The following is a 15,155-nucleotide window of genomic DNA, read 5'->3' on the forward strand; positions in this document are numbered from 1 at the left end:
GCCAAAACTCGTATTGTCAGTGCATAATAAATAAAGGAGTGAATATTTATGGCGTTCAAGTAAGATACATGAAATAATTCATATTTGATTTGTATTTAGATTTAGTATTTACGTGGACTTTTTATTTCCACTGTACAGTCACATGAATTACATGGAACAACCAAAAAAAAAAAAAAAAAAGGGTAGTATTGAGAATTATTTTACTTATTTTACTAATATTGCAGCGCTGGTCGTAACAACCTTCTAGAAAAGAAGGTTGAGGGTGACACCTTGTGGACACTTTATGCCATTGCATTTGGTTCCAGGTATACAGCTACTGTAGTTTGTTGTTGACACTATGAGAAAAGAGTGCAAAGACAAAATGCCATGTGCAGACAACAACAAAATAGATTGAGCTATCAACAACTTTCTTGGATTCCCAGAGGTGTAGAAGGTCAGGAAGCTCCAGACAGCATCGTTTGACTTGTTGTGGACTGGTGGACGTCTGCAAAGCAAGCATTCTGTGCAATAAGTTTATTAATAAGTACTCATTAGGGAACGCATGATAACATATATATACAATTTATCTAACAAACAAGTTTATCAAATGAAAGGCACATGAACAAAATGCAATTGTGTTTGGCTTTATTGGCAAATAGAATTTGGAATATGCATGTTTTGTTATTTCAAATATTAAAGACAATGATGAGCTCAGTGAGTCGACTTAAAAAGTGAGCTGTTTCGGTTAAATCTACAATGATCACTGTAATATTAATAACTAAGGGGGTGAGAAGAGACTTGTTGAAGCACCAACCGTTGTTAGGAATCGGAATCAGTTGCGCTGAGGATTTATTTGTCATGAAATTGCACAGCAAGCCGCTTCAAAGGTAGCTGGCCCACTTCTGCCTTTAGTTGGAAGTCAATAATTGTTTGAATCATGGGAGCAGCGGGGAAGTCCATGCATATGATACCAAAGCGCTGGGTCAGATTAGCCTTGGCCCTCAAGTAGTCGTACAGCTGAGGATTGACACGTTGTGCCACCGCTCTCGGGACGGCAAAGACGCCGGTGCCACTGCTGAAGGTGAGGAAGATCTGGTCCTTATTCCCCGTGGGCGCCATCTCAAGGTGCTCGTAGACACTCTGCCACTTCTCCTCCACGTGCAGAAGTGTGGGGACCTTCAGGAATACAATCCCTGCTTTACTCCACATGCATAGGAAGTTATTTGGAATTTAGCGTCTAATCTTACCTTCCAGTCATCAGCAATGTCCATAGAGGCGTAGCGCATCCCTAAGTCTGGCCCAAAGAAGTCCTGCAGAATGATGAGCTTACCTCGCGCCTGACCCATGGTGGGCACCAGGCGGCTGTGCCACAGCATATCCCATCGGGCGTAGCGCCTTATGTGCTCCACCACGGCCCCGTAGATGTTATTGGTCTCGCTCAGCTCTTCCTTGACGCGCATCAGCACCGTCTCGCTCGGGTAACTGGCCAGGAATTCTTGCACGCCTTCCAGCACCTGACCGAAGTGGGCGTGCTGGTACACCACCCCGTGGTGAATGGTGAGGTTGCCATTCACGTGGCGCACGCGCATGTCCAGGAAGCGGACGCCGGCGCGCAACTGCAAATCCAGGCTCCACGTTTGGCACTCGGCATAGACGCCGCCGTAAAGCGCCATGGTGTTATGGGTGCCGGGCATGGTGAGCTCGGACAGGGGCCGCTCGTCAGGGATGCTTGCCATCCAGGACGGGTTAAGGAACTCTGGGGTGGCTGTGTCGTCGTAGTCTGGTCGCTGGATTGCGCCCCAGCTCAAACTGCAGATGCTACCAGAAGAGACACACCAATATGACTGACGACTGCATGTGCTTTTTCAGGCATTGCTTCTTGACCGATCCAATTCTTGAGCAAATGTTAGACTTGTCCCTCCTAAAGCTATCAAGCTAAAGTAGAATACCGTCTTTAACAACACTCACCCCAAAAGGAGCAGGAGCTCGATAAATTTGTACTCCATGTTCCAAATTGTTTCCCAGTGCTGATGATAAGTTTATCCTGCAATTTAAGCATCGAATTAAAAAAACAGATACACGTGAAAAACATGAAATAAATATGAAATCAAACTTACAAGCAGAAGAGGTGCTCAGCCTCGCTTCACTGAGTGGACACAGCCACGAGGTGTTATTGTGGGAAATAGCATAGTTGACCAGCTGGGCACTATAGGGAGGAGAGGGGCCTGTGTGTGTGCGGTTTGTGTGGTGTGTGTGACCTATTCATCACCCGCTGCTTTCAGTCATCCAGTGTATTTGTTCTCATTAATGTCTCATTCAATGTCAATGTGTTACTACAGTTATTGTTGTTTTGTTTCACAAACCCATTCAGTGAGGATTCGTGTGTAGGTTCTGCGTGATTATTGCTTTCTCACTTAAAAAAGAATTCCAACATTGCATAACTTTCCTTGTCCTTGTTCATGTTCTATTTGCTTAGCTGTTGGTGGCGACCGCGTACTCACGGTTTGCACATAAAAAAAAAAAAAGGACATTCCTTTAAAATGAAAACTACAAACAGAATGAAAATTACAAAATGAAAATTGCAAAAATGCATAATTGCTAGAAGTTGCTATGCAAACACATAGCAGGACAGCATTAGGGTACAAAATTCAATATAGCAAAAGTTAAAATGACGCTACATACTTCCTCTTGCTCATGTAATGATTTGAAACTGTATGTGCAAGGATGTTCGTTTTTTATGAATAATAAAACTCTGGTTTGGTAAGTACGTTAAAGACAGTGCGTTAGAGAAAAGCCGTGTATCGGGGCGTCAGTATTTAGGGTGTGTGTCACTTACTTCAGCCAATCAGCAAAAGGCACCGGTGAGTCACTTCCTGGTGTTGTTTGCCTTATTTGGCAGGAGAGGGCTGTCTGTTTCTCATAGGCCGTAAGCGGAAAATGGTGGCCAGGGCAGACAGGCGGCTCCTGTAAGCAGAAAGATAGCAGCAGTTTTATCCCTGGTGAGTAAACATTAAACACGAGCAACCTCTTGAGATTTGGGCTATTACTGCTGATGTGTTTGCGTGTTAATTGACAGGCAGGGAATGGCGCGAGGAATTATTGTTTGGCTGATTGGGAAATGGCTGTGAAGTGAACAGGGCTTCCAAAGTACAACACTAGTGTTTTATTCAGGCCAAATATGCCTGTGATCAGTTAAATATTGATAAGATGGTGAATATGACACACGCTAGTTATGTTACTTGTCATTGATAGGGCTGAAAAAGGCAGTGAGATGACAAAAACATTTCAATGGTGTGCAATATGATTAAAGACAAAGGATGTTGAAATAAAAAACATAGCAAAAATTAATGAACCTATTTTTGATCTATTAGTGTTTTGCATCGTGTCCTGGTGGTAGTCAGTGACATTTCAAATGATTTGCTCAAACCCTAACATTCTCACAAGTTTCAGTTTTGAAATACTCTTGTTCTTCTTTTATCCTTCTAGTCTGCACAATCTCTTTGCGTGGACATTTTTTAGAAGAACAAAATGGCAGACAGCTCCCAGGTAAAGAAAACAGCTGTCATGGTTCTGACTTGGATGGAGAAGGTGTCCTCTTTCGCCTCGTCCATCGACCCTATCTTTGGCATTGTCTCCTCCCTGGTGGGTGTGGCCCGCAAGGGTCTCATGGACGAAGAGGGCCACGAGCTGGACAAGGACTTCCAGGCCATCCACAGCAAGCTGGAGAGCATCTCCGAGAAGAACCGGCAGTGCCTGATGCAGATCCGGATCGACGAGGTGAACGAGACCTATGGCAAGTACGAGGAGTACATCAAGCATCAGTACGCCGCCTTCAACACCATGGTGGTGCAGATGAAGAACGACCCAGACAACACGCCGCACTACATGCAGAACTTTGAGCGGATCTACGAACGGGACAAAATGGACACCGGTCTGGACGTGTACTACCGTGGCGTGATGGGCACAGACTCGCTCTTCGGCAGGCCCCTGCTGAAGGTCTACCTGGAGAACTGCAACGCCGACGCTACAATCATGGAGCGCCACTGCTCGCACGTGGCCCACCTCTTCCACATGGGCCTCATCGCCCTCATGGCTTATACCGCAGTCACAGAGGATGATGAGGACGAGGTGCGCAAAAAGTGGGCCGCCAGGGTGCGCGACATCCAGGAGAAGATGCAGGAGGTGCTCACTCTCTGCAACAGCAGGGATCTTGATCCGCCTTCTGATGACAAGAGTGTTGCTTCCTGAACCTTGATCGAAAAGTTTAGACCCATCACACAGCTGTGGACAAATACAAAACACAGTCTATGTAAGGATGCACAACACAAGCCTCTAATTTACCATCCGTATCCACTCCCCCCCCCACACGCACACACAACTTCCCACACATGCGGCTACTTAAAGCCTCCTTATGTGCACACTTGACATTTAAACACACACACACCCTCTTGATCAAGAAGAAAGAGGATTATGTCACCTCTTAAAGTTCTATTCCGACTGCACGCTTCAATGTTTTTAATCAATAAAAAAAAAAAAGTGCTGATTTGGAATTAAAAGTGTCACAGAGTGGCAACAATAGTTTAAGAAAGTCAGTTTACGTGAATTTTGAATGTGCCGGTTTCTCCAGCTTCTTCAAAACTTCATCTACGGCAAATAGAACATGACGCATGCATTAAATCCTCCATGTCAAACCTTACCATGGTATAATCCCTCCATTTAAAGTCCAGTAGAGAGGGGGAAAAAGAAGCGCAAGATTCCCCCCTACTAACCAAATGAAAGGAGGCTATACTGGGAAAGCCCAAATCCCAGCCGGGCTTCTGCGGTCACTCTGTCACTTTACACTTGACCGGGTCGTCACTAGAGAAGAAACCCCCGTCGATCGAAAGGTCATCCCTTTGGTATCAAATGAACAGGAAGCAATAGGGTTACCAAAGCGCAAATTCCAGAGCTGTTTAAAGGCAATCGATCATAAAGTTTGTTACTATCACATCAAAACCAAATATCACTACGAGCAATGGGGCAGAGACATTGGTCATGGACCCGCACCATGGAGTAGGTAGGGCGCCGAGCTTCTCACCGGTACCAGGTAATCTAATGCATGTAAAATTACCCTTAGCTACATCGGACGAAAAAAAAAGGGGGTTATATTTTGTCATAGAGGCAACAGGGTAAACCTTATCCCATTTAAAACAATCATGAGTGGGTGAAATGGATGAGTTTAACATTAAAACAACAGCACACTTAGGAACTATATTTGCAGGTATGATTTTCAAAAGAGGTCTTGGACCCATGCATGCAATGCAACTGGTGTTAGCCATCTTTGCGGCTTGCTCAGCCATAAGAAGTCAGTTGTTGGTTTGACCGCTTATTCCTGTGGAGGCTACAAAATAGCTGTCTACATCAGTGAGGAGCATACTTGTGATTTTTGCTCCTGCTGACAGGGTGTAATTATTTGTCTGCGATCGACATTGTTTTATTAATGCAAATAGCAATAGGAAAGCGAGGATCAATTCCAGAGGACCAAGCCTACAGTTGAAAACCCCAACAGGAAGTGTTAAACAAGGTGGAGAATGAATTTGACCATCAGGGAGTGTAAAAGCCAAAAGGAGGCTTGTGCCCTGATTCTTCAAAGTTACTCGTTTAGCAAAGAACACAGCCTCTTCACTGGAACCAGAGAGCCAAAAATCTTGCGTTTGTGTGGTGACAAGGGTGCCCCAGTCGGTGCTAACCGGGTGACTAGTTAAATACCACCAATATCCGAGCTATTTATCCCCAGTAGTGGGGTGACCATTTCGAAACCTTTCAAACTTTTCATAGGGAAAATAATAGAAGAAGATGTATTAGGAGCCACAGTAAACATTAATGAGCTATTGTAAGTCCAAGACAAAAGCCATGGCACGCAAGTTGGAACGCGGACGGTTTCTGGAATACAAACAACCCGATCAAAAGGGAATTTTTAGCCACTGTTTACAATCCTGTGCGTTTTATATAAAGGAGAGCTCAAATGAGGTCACTCTCAGTCAAACCATACACACACACACACAATGCGCACTCTTATCGTCTCACGGGCAAGCAGGGGAGTCCGCCCTCCCGTGGATTTTAACAAACTCTTCAAGTTAGGAGGCCCCACGATACCCCAGCGGAATTTAACTGCTCTGAACACCTGTACTTCTTTAGAAACAGAGGAGTCCGCCCTTCCATGGAATTGAACTGAATAGGTCACGGGACTCCATCATCCCAGCGGAATTTAACTGCTCTGAACACCTGTACTTCTTTAGAAAACAGAGGAGTCCGCCCTTCCATGGAATTGAACTGAATAGGTCACGGGACTCCATCATCCCAGAGGAATTTAACTGCTCTGAACACCTGTACTTCTTTAGAAAACAGAGGAGTCCGCCCTCCCATGGAATTGAACTGACTTATAAGTCAGGGGACTCCATCATCCCAGCGAAATTTAACTGTTTCTAATTATTGTACTAAGTTCATTTTGTTTTTCCTTTTTTAATCACTTCACTGGTTTCTTTTATATCAAACAAATTGTTTTAGGTTCTTTACCTGACATGTTTCGCCGGTTTCTTCCGCCTTCATCAGAGTGTGACACTCTGGCGCTACGCCCGATGGTGTGACACTCTGATGAAGGCGGAAGAAACCGCCGAAACATGTCAGGTAAAGAACCTAAAACAATTTGTTTGATATAAAAGAAACCAGTGACGTGATTAACTGTTTCTAATTGCACTTGATAGGGTCTAGAATTGTCAAGGTTTTAAGTGACCTCTTGTCACTTTCATTACTTTTAACAGAATCAAGATTCGTACTCACAGTCTGCTGGGCCTTCTCCTCGGATGATCTCGTCAACCACTCCGGTGTCCAGCCGACTGATCGAGTCAGCCCCGTGAAAAGGGTTTCTCTGTATGCCTTGGCCAAGGACTTGTCCTGCGTCGAAAATTCAGCTGGAACCCCGAAATAGGTCTATTGAGATCCCGGAACGAGCCCCCAAAAATCACCTTGTTCAAAACTTCATCTACGGCAAATAGAACATGACACATGCATTAAATCCTCCATGTCAAACCTTACCATGGTATAATCCCTCCATTTAAAGTCCAGTAGAGAGGGTGAAAAAGAAGCGCAAGATTCCCCCCGACTAACCAAATGAAAGGAGGCTATACTGGGAAAGCCCAAATCCCAGCCGGGCTTCTGCGGTCACTCTGTCACTTTACAAACCGGCCTTCCCCTTCCTTCCTAATCCCGCGCTACAACTACTACAACTCCACTGACACACACGAGTGGGGAATCGGAGGAGAGAGGGAAAGAGAGAGAGAAAGAGGGGGAGGGAGATGAGTGAGTGGATGGATGAAGGAGGAGGGGGAATCTTTGTCCAGCAGGAGAGGGATGAAGGGGAAAAGCGAGAGAACGAGAGGCAGCCAGATGTACGAGTCACTTTGAGTTGACAGAAGCGGGAGGCGAGAGAAAATGCAATGCCAAGGAGGCGAAAAACGGCATAAGATGGCTGAAAATACATTTGGAGAAAAAAAAAAGGGTTCTGTTAGGTTCAAAATCAGCAAAAGGATCAGCAGAAAAAAACAGTGAGGCAGAATATTGAGTCTTTTCTCGCGAGGAGTGCATTCAGACTTACAGCAAGCCGACTACACTAAAAACCTGTTTATGGTCCTCACTCTTTTTATTTGGAATGCCCTACCCACAATGTGAGACTAGCCCCTGATAGGTGGGGGGGAAAGCGTGGGCTTTGTCTCATGAGAGAAGAAACGAGATTCTATGTGAAACAAGAAGTCACAGACAAGACACCATGAGAAAAGAGTGCAAAGACAAAATGCCATGTGCAGACATCAACAAAATAGATTGAGCTCTCAACAACTTTCTTGGATTCCCAGAGGTGTAGAAGGTCAGGAAGCTTCAAGGCCTGGTCAGCCACTTGCTAATCGTGCATGTGTGGAGAATCGGAGAATCTTGAGATTTCATATTGTGTCGATCTGATTGTATTGCATCGGCACATATTCAGTTTATGTGTGTGTTGCTGTGTGCTTTTGCTAACAGTGACAGACACTATGACGGTTGTGGTGCGTTTGGGGTCCAATGGAAATCAGTGCATGCAGTTCAACCGGAGAACATGGATTGGTTATTTTTCACATACGTAAAATAAGCAGTCAAGTCCAGATTCCTCGACTGTGATAGCCACTCAGCTGCTATCAGAACAGCAGAGCGTCTTTAAAAGTGACTTTGTTCTTATTGTTGCAATATTTATAGACCTAGTCTAAAACAGTAAACAAAATCACGTTGATTCTTTTATTTTAATCACAATCACTTTAAATAGTTTATTTCTTACACCGTCTAAAACCTTTTTAAAAAACTGTCACTTTTATTTAAAAAAAGGAATACAATTTAAAGAATATTTAGTATTTATTTCTATTAAATTATTCAACTCTCCATACATATATAGGAATAGGACTGTACGTGTTTCGTTGTAATATAACTGATTTTAATATAGGAGCTTAACAAATTTTTGTTGGTGGCGTGCCGCGAGATCTTTTCCAATGAAAAGGTGTGCTGTGATTGAAAAAAGGTTGGGAAACACAGGGTGTGTGTCACTTACTTCAGCCAATCAGCAAAAGGCACTGGTGGGTCACTTCCTGGTGTTGTTTGCTTTAATTGGCAGGAGAGGGCTGTCTGTTTTTCAAAGGCTGTAAGCGGAAAACGGTGGCCAGGGCAGACAGGCGGCTCCTGTAAGCAGAAAGATAACAGCAGTTTTATCCCTGGTGAGTAAACATTAAACACGAGCAACCTCTTGAGATTTGGGCTATTACTGCTGATGTGTTTGAGTTTTAATTGACAGGCAGGGAATGGCGCGAGGAATTATTGTTTGGCTGATTGGGAAATGGCTGTGAAGTGAACAGGGCTTCCAAAGTACAACACTAGTGTTTTATTCAGGCCAAATATGCCTGTGATCAGTTAAATATTGATAAGATGGTGAATATGACACACGCTAGTTATGTTACTTGTCATTGATAGGGCTGAAAAAGGCAGTGAGATGACAAAAACATTTCAATGGTGTGCAATATGATTAAAGACAAAGGATGTTGAAATAAAAAACATAGCAAAAATTAATGAACCTATTTTTGATCTATTAGTGTTTTGCATCGTGTCCTGGTGGTAGTCAGTGACATTTCAAATGATTTGCTCAAACCCTAACATTCTCACAAGTTTCAGTTTTGAAATACTCTTGTTCTTCTTTTATCCTTCTAGTCTGCACAATCTCTTTGCGTGGACATTTTTTAGAAGAACAAAATGGCAGACAGCTCCCAGGTAAAGAAAACAGCTGTCGTGGTTCTGACTTACGTGGAGAAGGTGTCCTCTTTCGCCTCGTCCATCGACCCTATCTTTGGCATTGTCTCCTCCCTGGTGGGTGTGGCCCGCAAGGGTCTCATGGACGAAGAGGGCCACGAGCTGGACAAGGACTTCCAGGCCATCCACAGCAAGCTGGAGAGCATCTCCGAGAAGAACCGGCAGTGCCTGATGCAGATCCGGACCGACGAGGTGAACGAGACTCTTGGCAAGTACGAGGAGAACATCAAGCATCAGTACGAGGCCTTCAACACCATGGTGGTGCAGATGAAGAAAGACCCAGACAACACGCCGCACTACATGCAGAACTTTGAGCAGATCTACGATCGGGACGAAATGGACAACAGTCTGAACGTGTACTACCGTGGCGTGATGGGCGCAGGCTCGCTCTTCGGCAGGCCCCTGCTGAAGGTCTACCTGGAGAACTGCAACGCCGACGCTACAATCATGGAGCGCCACTGCTCGCACGTGGCCCACCTCTTCCACATGGGCCTCATCGCCCTCATGGCTTATACCGCAGTCACAGAGGGTGATGAGGACGAGGTGCGCAAAAAGTGGGCCGCCAGGGTGCGCGACATCCAGGAGAAGATGCAGGAGGTGCTCACTCTCTGCAACAGCAGGGATCTTGATCCGCCTTCTGATGACAAGAGTGTTGCTTCCTGAACCTTGATCGAAAAGTTTAGACCTATCACGCAGCTGTGGACCAATAGAAACACAGACCAATCATCTTATTATACCAAAAGAACATGAATAACCTCAGCTTTGTTTAGATTTTTTATCTCACTGTATTCAACATGGCATGTGTTTTTTGTCTTCAATGTTTGACATAATCACTCCGAATAAACATATCGATTGACTGGGGCTGGTGAGGTGGCATTCAATGTCTGCAACTCTGTGAAATTCAGGGTCTTTTTTTTTTTATTATCAAGTAGTAACGAAAGTTATTTGTAAACAAAGAAAACATCAACAATGCTACACATTTCTTGGCAGATAACGTTTTGCGCTCCCACACTGCCTAAAGTAGTCTATTGTCCTACCGGCTGGGCGGCAATTGAACGCACCACAACGACTCTTGTTTTCTGCGGCCAAAATTTCAGGCCGGCAGCGACTTTTAGCCTCAACAAAGGCCCAGGAAATCCACCCGGAGAGGCCGAGAGTGGACACTTTGAACCCCGAAAAGGACTCTAACGGTGGGGAGAAAGTGGTGCTAAGTTTGTACGGCTTTTTGATGAGTTTGACCACTCGAACGAGTATATGATGCAGTGTAGCATCCAAAGCTACGCTCGCCAAACAGCGTCAATTTGCCGTTAAAATAATGCAAATCTACGGAGTTAAGCTTCGCTTTAAATACCCAAGTGTTGTGGTGATTACAGAATTATGGATAGTTATTTGTGTTATTAGCATGTTTAAAAGATAGAAGTGCGGTTTCCGGGGCGTGGCCATCATGAAGTCAACAAGTAGCTGTCTCATTTCTTGTATAGGACTTTTGTTATTCCAACGTACCAATTGAATCAACGAGCAAATACAGCAGTATTAGTTTACAACAGGGGTGCATATCACCTTAAATATTTCACTCACACCCCATAATAACAGTTTATGTTCTACAAGGCAATTCTGCAAAAGCAAATAAAACATCCATTGAACTGTTAGGAAAAGCTAAAATGTAAATGCACAAAATAGACATGTGTACACTGGTTAAAATGTGTCATCCGTCATGATTAAGACGTCTACTGTCGTGTGGCATCCCAGTCATGCCTCTCCACAGCATTTGGCCCTGAAAGCCGTCACCATGGGCAACGAGGACAGCCTCGAGGACGTGTTTGTCGCTGTCCTTCGACCCAAGAACCAAGTCAGCCTCAGCTCCAAGGAGTACAGAGCCAAAGCCTATGAGGTATGTTCAAATACAGTGACCCCTTTGAATGTGTTGAAAGCAAGTGGGAGTGGCAAGAAGAAGAAGAAAAGCATCTTGTTGATGGCTAGTTGATCACTATGTGTCTCAACATTTAGATCCTGCTGAGTGAAGTACCCTTGGAAGGGAAGGAGAAAAAAAAGAAGAAAATTCTCCCAGCGACCAAGATCCAAGTGGCAGGGGACAAATCCAAATTCATCTTGGACTATGTTGCTGACACCATCAAACCCTTGTCCAACAATCACAGCTTCATCGGTGAGCAAGGGGCAATTCATTGTACGATTCACGGAGCTCATTGTCAAACTTGTATTTCAGGTAAACGTGTGGTTCATATGAAGAAATTCCCCCTGGGTGGGGACAATGACGTCAAAGAGGCGTCGCTGTTTGTGGTGCCGGTTGGCGTAAAAGGTGTGTGCCTGCTGCCGGGTCACATTTTTTCCCCTGTATTAAATTTAGTAATAGTTAAAGGAGCGCTTATCGACAGACAACAGCAAACCTGTCCACAACGCGGGCGGCCCGAGTTTCTACTGCCTGCAGGACATCATGAGGGTTTGCAGCGAGACCAGCACTCACTTCTGTCCCGTCACTGCCAAGATGCTCCTGTCCTTGGACAAGTGAGCTTGGAGTTTGCATTATATTTAATCAAACTTTGTTTTAAGCCCTGCCACCTTTCTTCTCCATACAAATCCCAAAGTTTTAATCCTCAATCCACCAATCAGAAAACTGTGTTAAACAACTGAATTACTTTTAGGTGGCTAGCAGAGCAGCACACCGTACCTCATGCCATCACGGCATTGTTCCGCCCATCGCCCTTGGAGAGGGTGAAGACCAACGTCAGCAACCCGGCTTACGGCGGCGAGGGCAGAGTGAGCGACGAGGGCCTGCACATGGGCTACACGGCGTTAGAGATCAAGAGCAAGATGATGTCCCTAGAGAAGGCGGACATGTGCATCCTAAACCCGCTCTACGGCTCTGATCTGCAGTACACCAACCGGGTGAGACCAGGTTTAGAAGTGTGATACTGCTTCCCGGGCTTGAGGCACTAAAACGCAATTAAAAGTAAAAAAGTATTTGTTCTCTGTCACTTCCACGTTTACTAAAACAGAACACTGCCTGCAGGTTGACAAAGTTATCATCAACCCATACTTTGGGCTGGGAGCACCAGACTACTCCAAAATTCAGATCCCGACAAGGGAGACGTGGCAGCACGGCGCCAACTGCACAGCTGAGGACAAGTGAGGACTCAGTCCAGTTTCTCCTCCACTGTGTTGGTCATTGATTGTCAATTTGTCTTTATAGGGAGCGTCAGTGGGTGGACGACTTCCCGCTTCACCGCAGCGCCTGTGAGGGAGACACGGAGCTGCTCGCCAAGCTCCTGGACAGCGGCTTTTCGGTCAAGCTGCTGGACAGCGACCACTGGGCCCCCATCCACTATGCTTGCTGGTGAAGCTTGACAAAGCCAAGCAACAACTTAAAAGTCACTTCATTTGATCCCTTCCTTGACATTTTCTCATCGGTCCCTTCAGGCATGGCAAAGCCGAGGCGACCAAACTGCTGCTGGAAAAGGGTAAATGCAACCCCAACCTGCTGAACGGACAGCTCAGCTCACCTCTGCACTTTGCCGCAAGAGGTGGCCACAGCGACATTGTGCAACTCCTGCTGCAGCACCCCGAAATCGACCGGGTACGCCAAAATATTTCAATTGATCCTAATGTCTCTATTGATGTTTATTGTGGTACATTTTCTGTGCTCATTAGCACATAGAAGACCAGCAGAAGCGATCACCACTGCAAGTGTGTGAGGAGAACAAACAGAACGAATGGGAGGAGACTGTGAAGCTTCTGCAGCAAGCCAACAGCAAACCAGTCAGTCTCACAACCATCTTTTGAAGTTATGGTGTCATTTCCTCGTATTTATTTTTTTTGGTGCTTATTTTTGTTCTTTGCAGTACGAGAAGGTGCGCATCTACCGCATGGATGGCTCATACCGCTCCGTGGAGCTGAGGCACGGCAACAACACCACAGTGCAGCAGATCATGGAGGGCATGCGTCTGTCCCAGGAGACCCAGCAGTACTTCACCATATGGATCTGCTCCGAAAACCTCCGTGAGATGACTTTCTAAAGCTAGTTCACATCTTATACGAATTCCCCCTTATTTTTAGGCATCTTTGTTTTTTTTAGCGATATATTTCTATGGAATAATAATGGGCATGTTTCACAGACCTGCAGCTGAAGCCGTACCATAAGCCGTTGCAGCACCTGCGAATCTGGACGGAGATCGTGACAGATCTGACTGTGCTGGACCCGCAAAGGGAGACGGCTCAGCTCTTCCTCCGCAGGGACGTCCGCTTGCCTCTGGAGATGGAGAAAAAGGTCACTTGGCTAAATTGCATGGCTTCAAACTTTGGGGAAGACTGTCTTCTGTTTTCTTCGCAATGTCAAAAGGATTTTTTTTTTACTTTTTCACTGCAGGTGGAGGATCCGCTGGCCATCCTCATCTTGTTTGACGAGGCCCGGCACTGCCTGCTGAAGGGTTTCTTCCCGGCTCCCGACAGCAAGCTGATCACGCTGGCCAGCTTCCTGCTGCAGATCATTTACGGAAACTACGAAAGCAAGAAGCACAAACAAGGCTTCCTCAAGTACAACGCTGACTGCATCTCAATCTTGTCTTTATCACACACACAGTTTTACTAATGTTTTCTTCTTTTCAGTGAGGAAAACCTAAAGTCCATTGTGCCCATATTAAAAGTGAAAAGCAAAGCGTACCACTGGACCAACAGAATTCTTCATGAATACAAAGTAGAGTGGAACCTTAAAGGACTTTGGACAAGTTTTCCCATCATTGTTGAAAACTTCTGATTTCATTTGCCAACAGGCACTGAGCACCAGTGAAGGCGTGAGCAAGGAGATGCATCACTTGCAGCGGCTCTTCCTGCAGAACTGCTGGGACATCCCCACCTATGGTGCCGCCTTCTTCACGGGCCAGGTGTACACCAAGGCCAGCGCCAGCAACCACAAGGTTATCCGCGTCTACGTTGGCGTCAACACCAAGGGGCTCCACCTCATGAACATGGAGACCAAGGTGTGGAGTCGCCTCATCTTCTCATCGGATGATCCCTGGCCTCTTATTTGCTTGCGTTTTCATGCTTTGTGGTCATCTTGTAGGTGCTTCTCATCAGCTTAGAGTATGGCACATTCATGTGGCAGCTAGGACACGCTGACCAGTACTTCCAAGTACACAGCGGCGAGAACAAAATGAACTTCATTGTGCACACCAAGCAGGTAAAAGCAATTCAGGGGAAAATGAACATTGAGAAGCTTTTTCCAAACATGATGTAAAGAAAAAGAATAAAATGGTGACATATTTTTAACATGTTTGAAACATGATCTTAATGAATGTCTCTCCTAATTGTTGATAGGCTGGCCTCATCGTGAAGCTATTAATGAAACTTAGCGGACAGATGACACCCAACGACAAAGGCCCTGCAGACAAATATGCTTACGGCTGAACCAAGAGTGCTCGGGACAACACAGCTGCCAAACCATTTCAACGCCGAATAATAATTGACGACAACTGAGGGCAGTTTGCTCATGTATTCTCATTTTCACAAGTTCTGTGAGTGTGTGTGTTTTGACAAATCTCAATTTCCATGCTATGTAAATATGTTTATTTAATAATTTGTTATAATAAATTGAATGTTTGAATAAGAGGCTACGTATTTTTCATATATTGTTAAATTTTGCTCAATTGGAGGATTCATTAAAGAACATACAATGCGAACAAGTTTACAATACAGAGCTTCTATCTTTTTATGATAACACGTTACAAAAAAATGGAAACGATTAATGGCATTTCCATTTCAGTGGGTAATATGTATTGAGTTACGGGCTTCAAAGTGCACCAAATAAA

At 45.1% G+C, this 15,155-nt stretch overlaps 4 protein-coding genes across 7 annotated transcripts; 3 read left to right on the forward strand and 1 right to left on the reverse strand.

The window, feature by feature from the left end:
* Window positions 1–607: 607 nt before the first annotated feature.
* Window positions 608–2,955, reverse strand: si:dkey-266f7.9 (uncharacterized protein LOC100006223 homolog). Of its 4 annotated transcripts, none has more exons than XM_049750610.1 (5): window positions 2,816–2,955; window positions 2,097–2,185; window positions 1,948–2,023; window positions 1,227–1,797; window positions 608–1,155 (listed from the first exon to the last, which is right to left on the reverse strand). In XM_049750610.1, the coding sequence occupies exons 3-5, from the start codon at window positions 1,983–1,985 to the stop codon at window positions 829–831; spliced, it is 936 nt and encodes a 311-aa protein (XP_049606567.1). In that variant the 5' UTR covers window positions 1,986–2,023; window positions 2,097–2,185; window positions 2,816–2,955; the 3' UTR covers window positions 608–828. The 4 variants fall into 4 exon arrangements, with proteins under 4 accessions (XP_049606567.1, XP_068505213.1, XP_068505212.1 ...); XM_068649112.1 differs by having other exon boundaries at window positions 2,097–2,125; window positions 2,816–2,946; XM_068649111.1 differs by having other exon boundaries at window positions 1,948–2,125; window positions 2,816–2,946.
* A 552-nt stretch (window positions 2,956–3,507) lies between these two features.
* On the forward strand, window positions 3,508–4,675 carry LOC125986754 (protein rapunzel-like). The gene has a single exon (XM_049750619.2). The coding sequence runs from the start codon at window positions 3,508–3,510 to the stop codon at window positions 4,225–4,227; it is 720 nt and encodes a 239-aa protein (XP_049606576.1). The 3' UTR covers window positions 4,228–4,675.
* A 4,604-nt stretch (window positions 4,676–9,279) lies between these two features.
* LOC125986753 (protein rapunzel-like) lies at window positions 9,280–10,197 on the forward strand. The gene has a single exon (XM_049750618.2). It carries the CDS (start codon window positions 9,280–9,282, stop codon window positions 9,997–9,999), a length of 720 nt encoding a protein of 239 aa, XP_049606575.1. The 3' UTR covers window positions 10,000–10,197.
* An 894-nt stretch (window positions 10,198–11,091) lies between these two features.
* On the forward strand, window positions 11,092–14,955 carry krit1 (KRIT1 ankyrin repeat containing). The gene is made up of 16 exons (XM_049750579.2): window positions 11,092–11,227; window positions 11,344–11,500; window positions 11,561–11,653; window positions 11,730–11,859; window positions 11,997–12,240; window positions 12,365–12,480; window positions 12,545–12,688; window positions 12,772–12,928; window positions 13,003–13,110; window positions 13,194–13,350; window positions 13,467–13,618; window positions 13,718–13,884; window positions 13,957–14,044; window positions 14,121–14,327; window positions 14,411–14,527; window positions 14,665–14,955. The coding sequence occupies exons 1-16, from the start codon at window positions 11,126–11,128 to the stop codon at window positions 14,752–14,754; spliced, it is 2,229 nt and encodes a 742-aa protein (XP_049606536.1). The 5' UTR covers window positions 11,092–11,125; the 3' UTR covers window positions 14,755–14,955.
* Window positions 14,956–15,155: the final 200 nt, after the last annotated feature.

This window comes from Syngnathus scovelli, chromosome 19, assembly GCF_024217435.2.
Source record: "Syngnathus scovelli strain Florida chromosome 19, RoL_Ssco_1.2, whole genome shotgun sequence".
In the NCBI taxonomy this organism is placed as follows: domain Eukaryota; kingdom Metazoa; phylum Chordata; class Actinopteri; order Syngnathiformes; family Syngnathidae; genus Syngnathus; species Syngnathus scovelli.

Excerpts from the sequence above, each read along its gene's own strand:
- LOC125986754 (XM_049750619.2), top strand. The coding sequence starts at position 3,508 with ATGGCAGACAGCTCCCAGGTAAAGAAAACAGCTGTCATGGTTCTGACT.
- si:dkey-266f7.9 (XM_049750610.1), bottom strand. The coding sequence starts at position 1,985 with ATGGAGTACAAATTTATCGAGCTCCTGCTCCTTTTGGG. Across the intron at positions 1,798-1,947 it reads GAGCTCCTGCTCCTTTTGGG|CATCTGCAGTTTGAGCTGGG; the intron begins GTGAGTGTTGTT and ends CTCTTCTGGTAG. Across the intron at positions 1,156-1,226 it reads ACATTGCTGATGACTGGAAG|GTCCCCACACTTCTGCACGT; the intron begins GTAAGATTAGAC and ends GTATTCCTGAAG.
- krit1 (XM_049750579.2), top strand. The coding sequence starts at position 11,126 with ATGGGCAACGAGGACAGCCTCGAGGACGTGTTTGTCGCTGTCCTTCGA. Across the intron at positions 12,241-12,364 it reads ATCTGCAGTACACCAACCGG|GTTGACAAAGTTATCATCAA; the intron begins GTGAGACCAGGT and ends CACTGCCTGCAG. Across the intron at positions 13,885-13,956 it reads CACAAACAAGGCTTCCTCAA|TGAGGAAAACCTAAAGTCCA; the intron begins GTACAACGCTGA and ends TCTTCTTTTCAG.
- LOC125986753 (XM_049750618.2), top strand. The coding sequence starts at position 9,280 with ATGGCAGACAGCTCCCAGGTAAAGAAAACAGCTGTCGTGGTTCTGACT.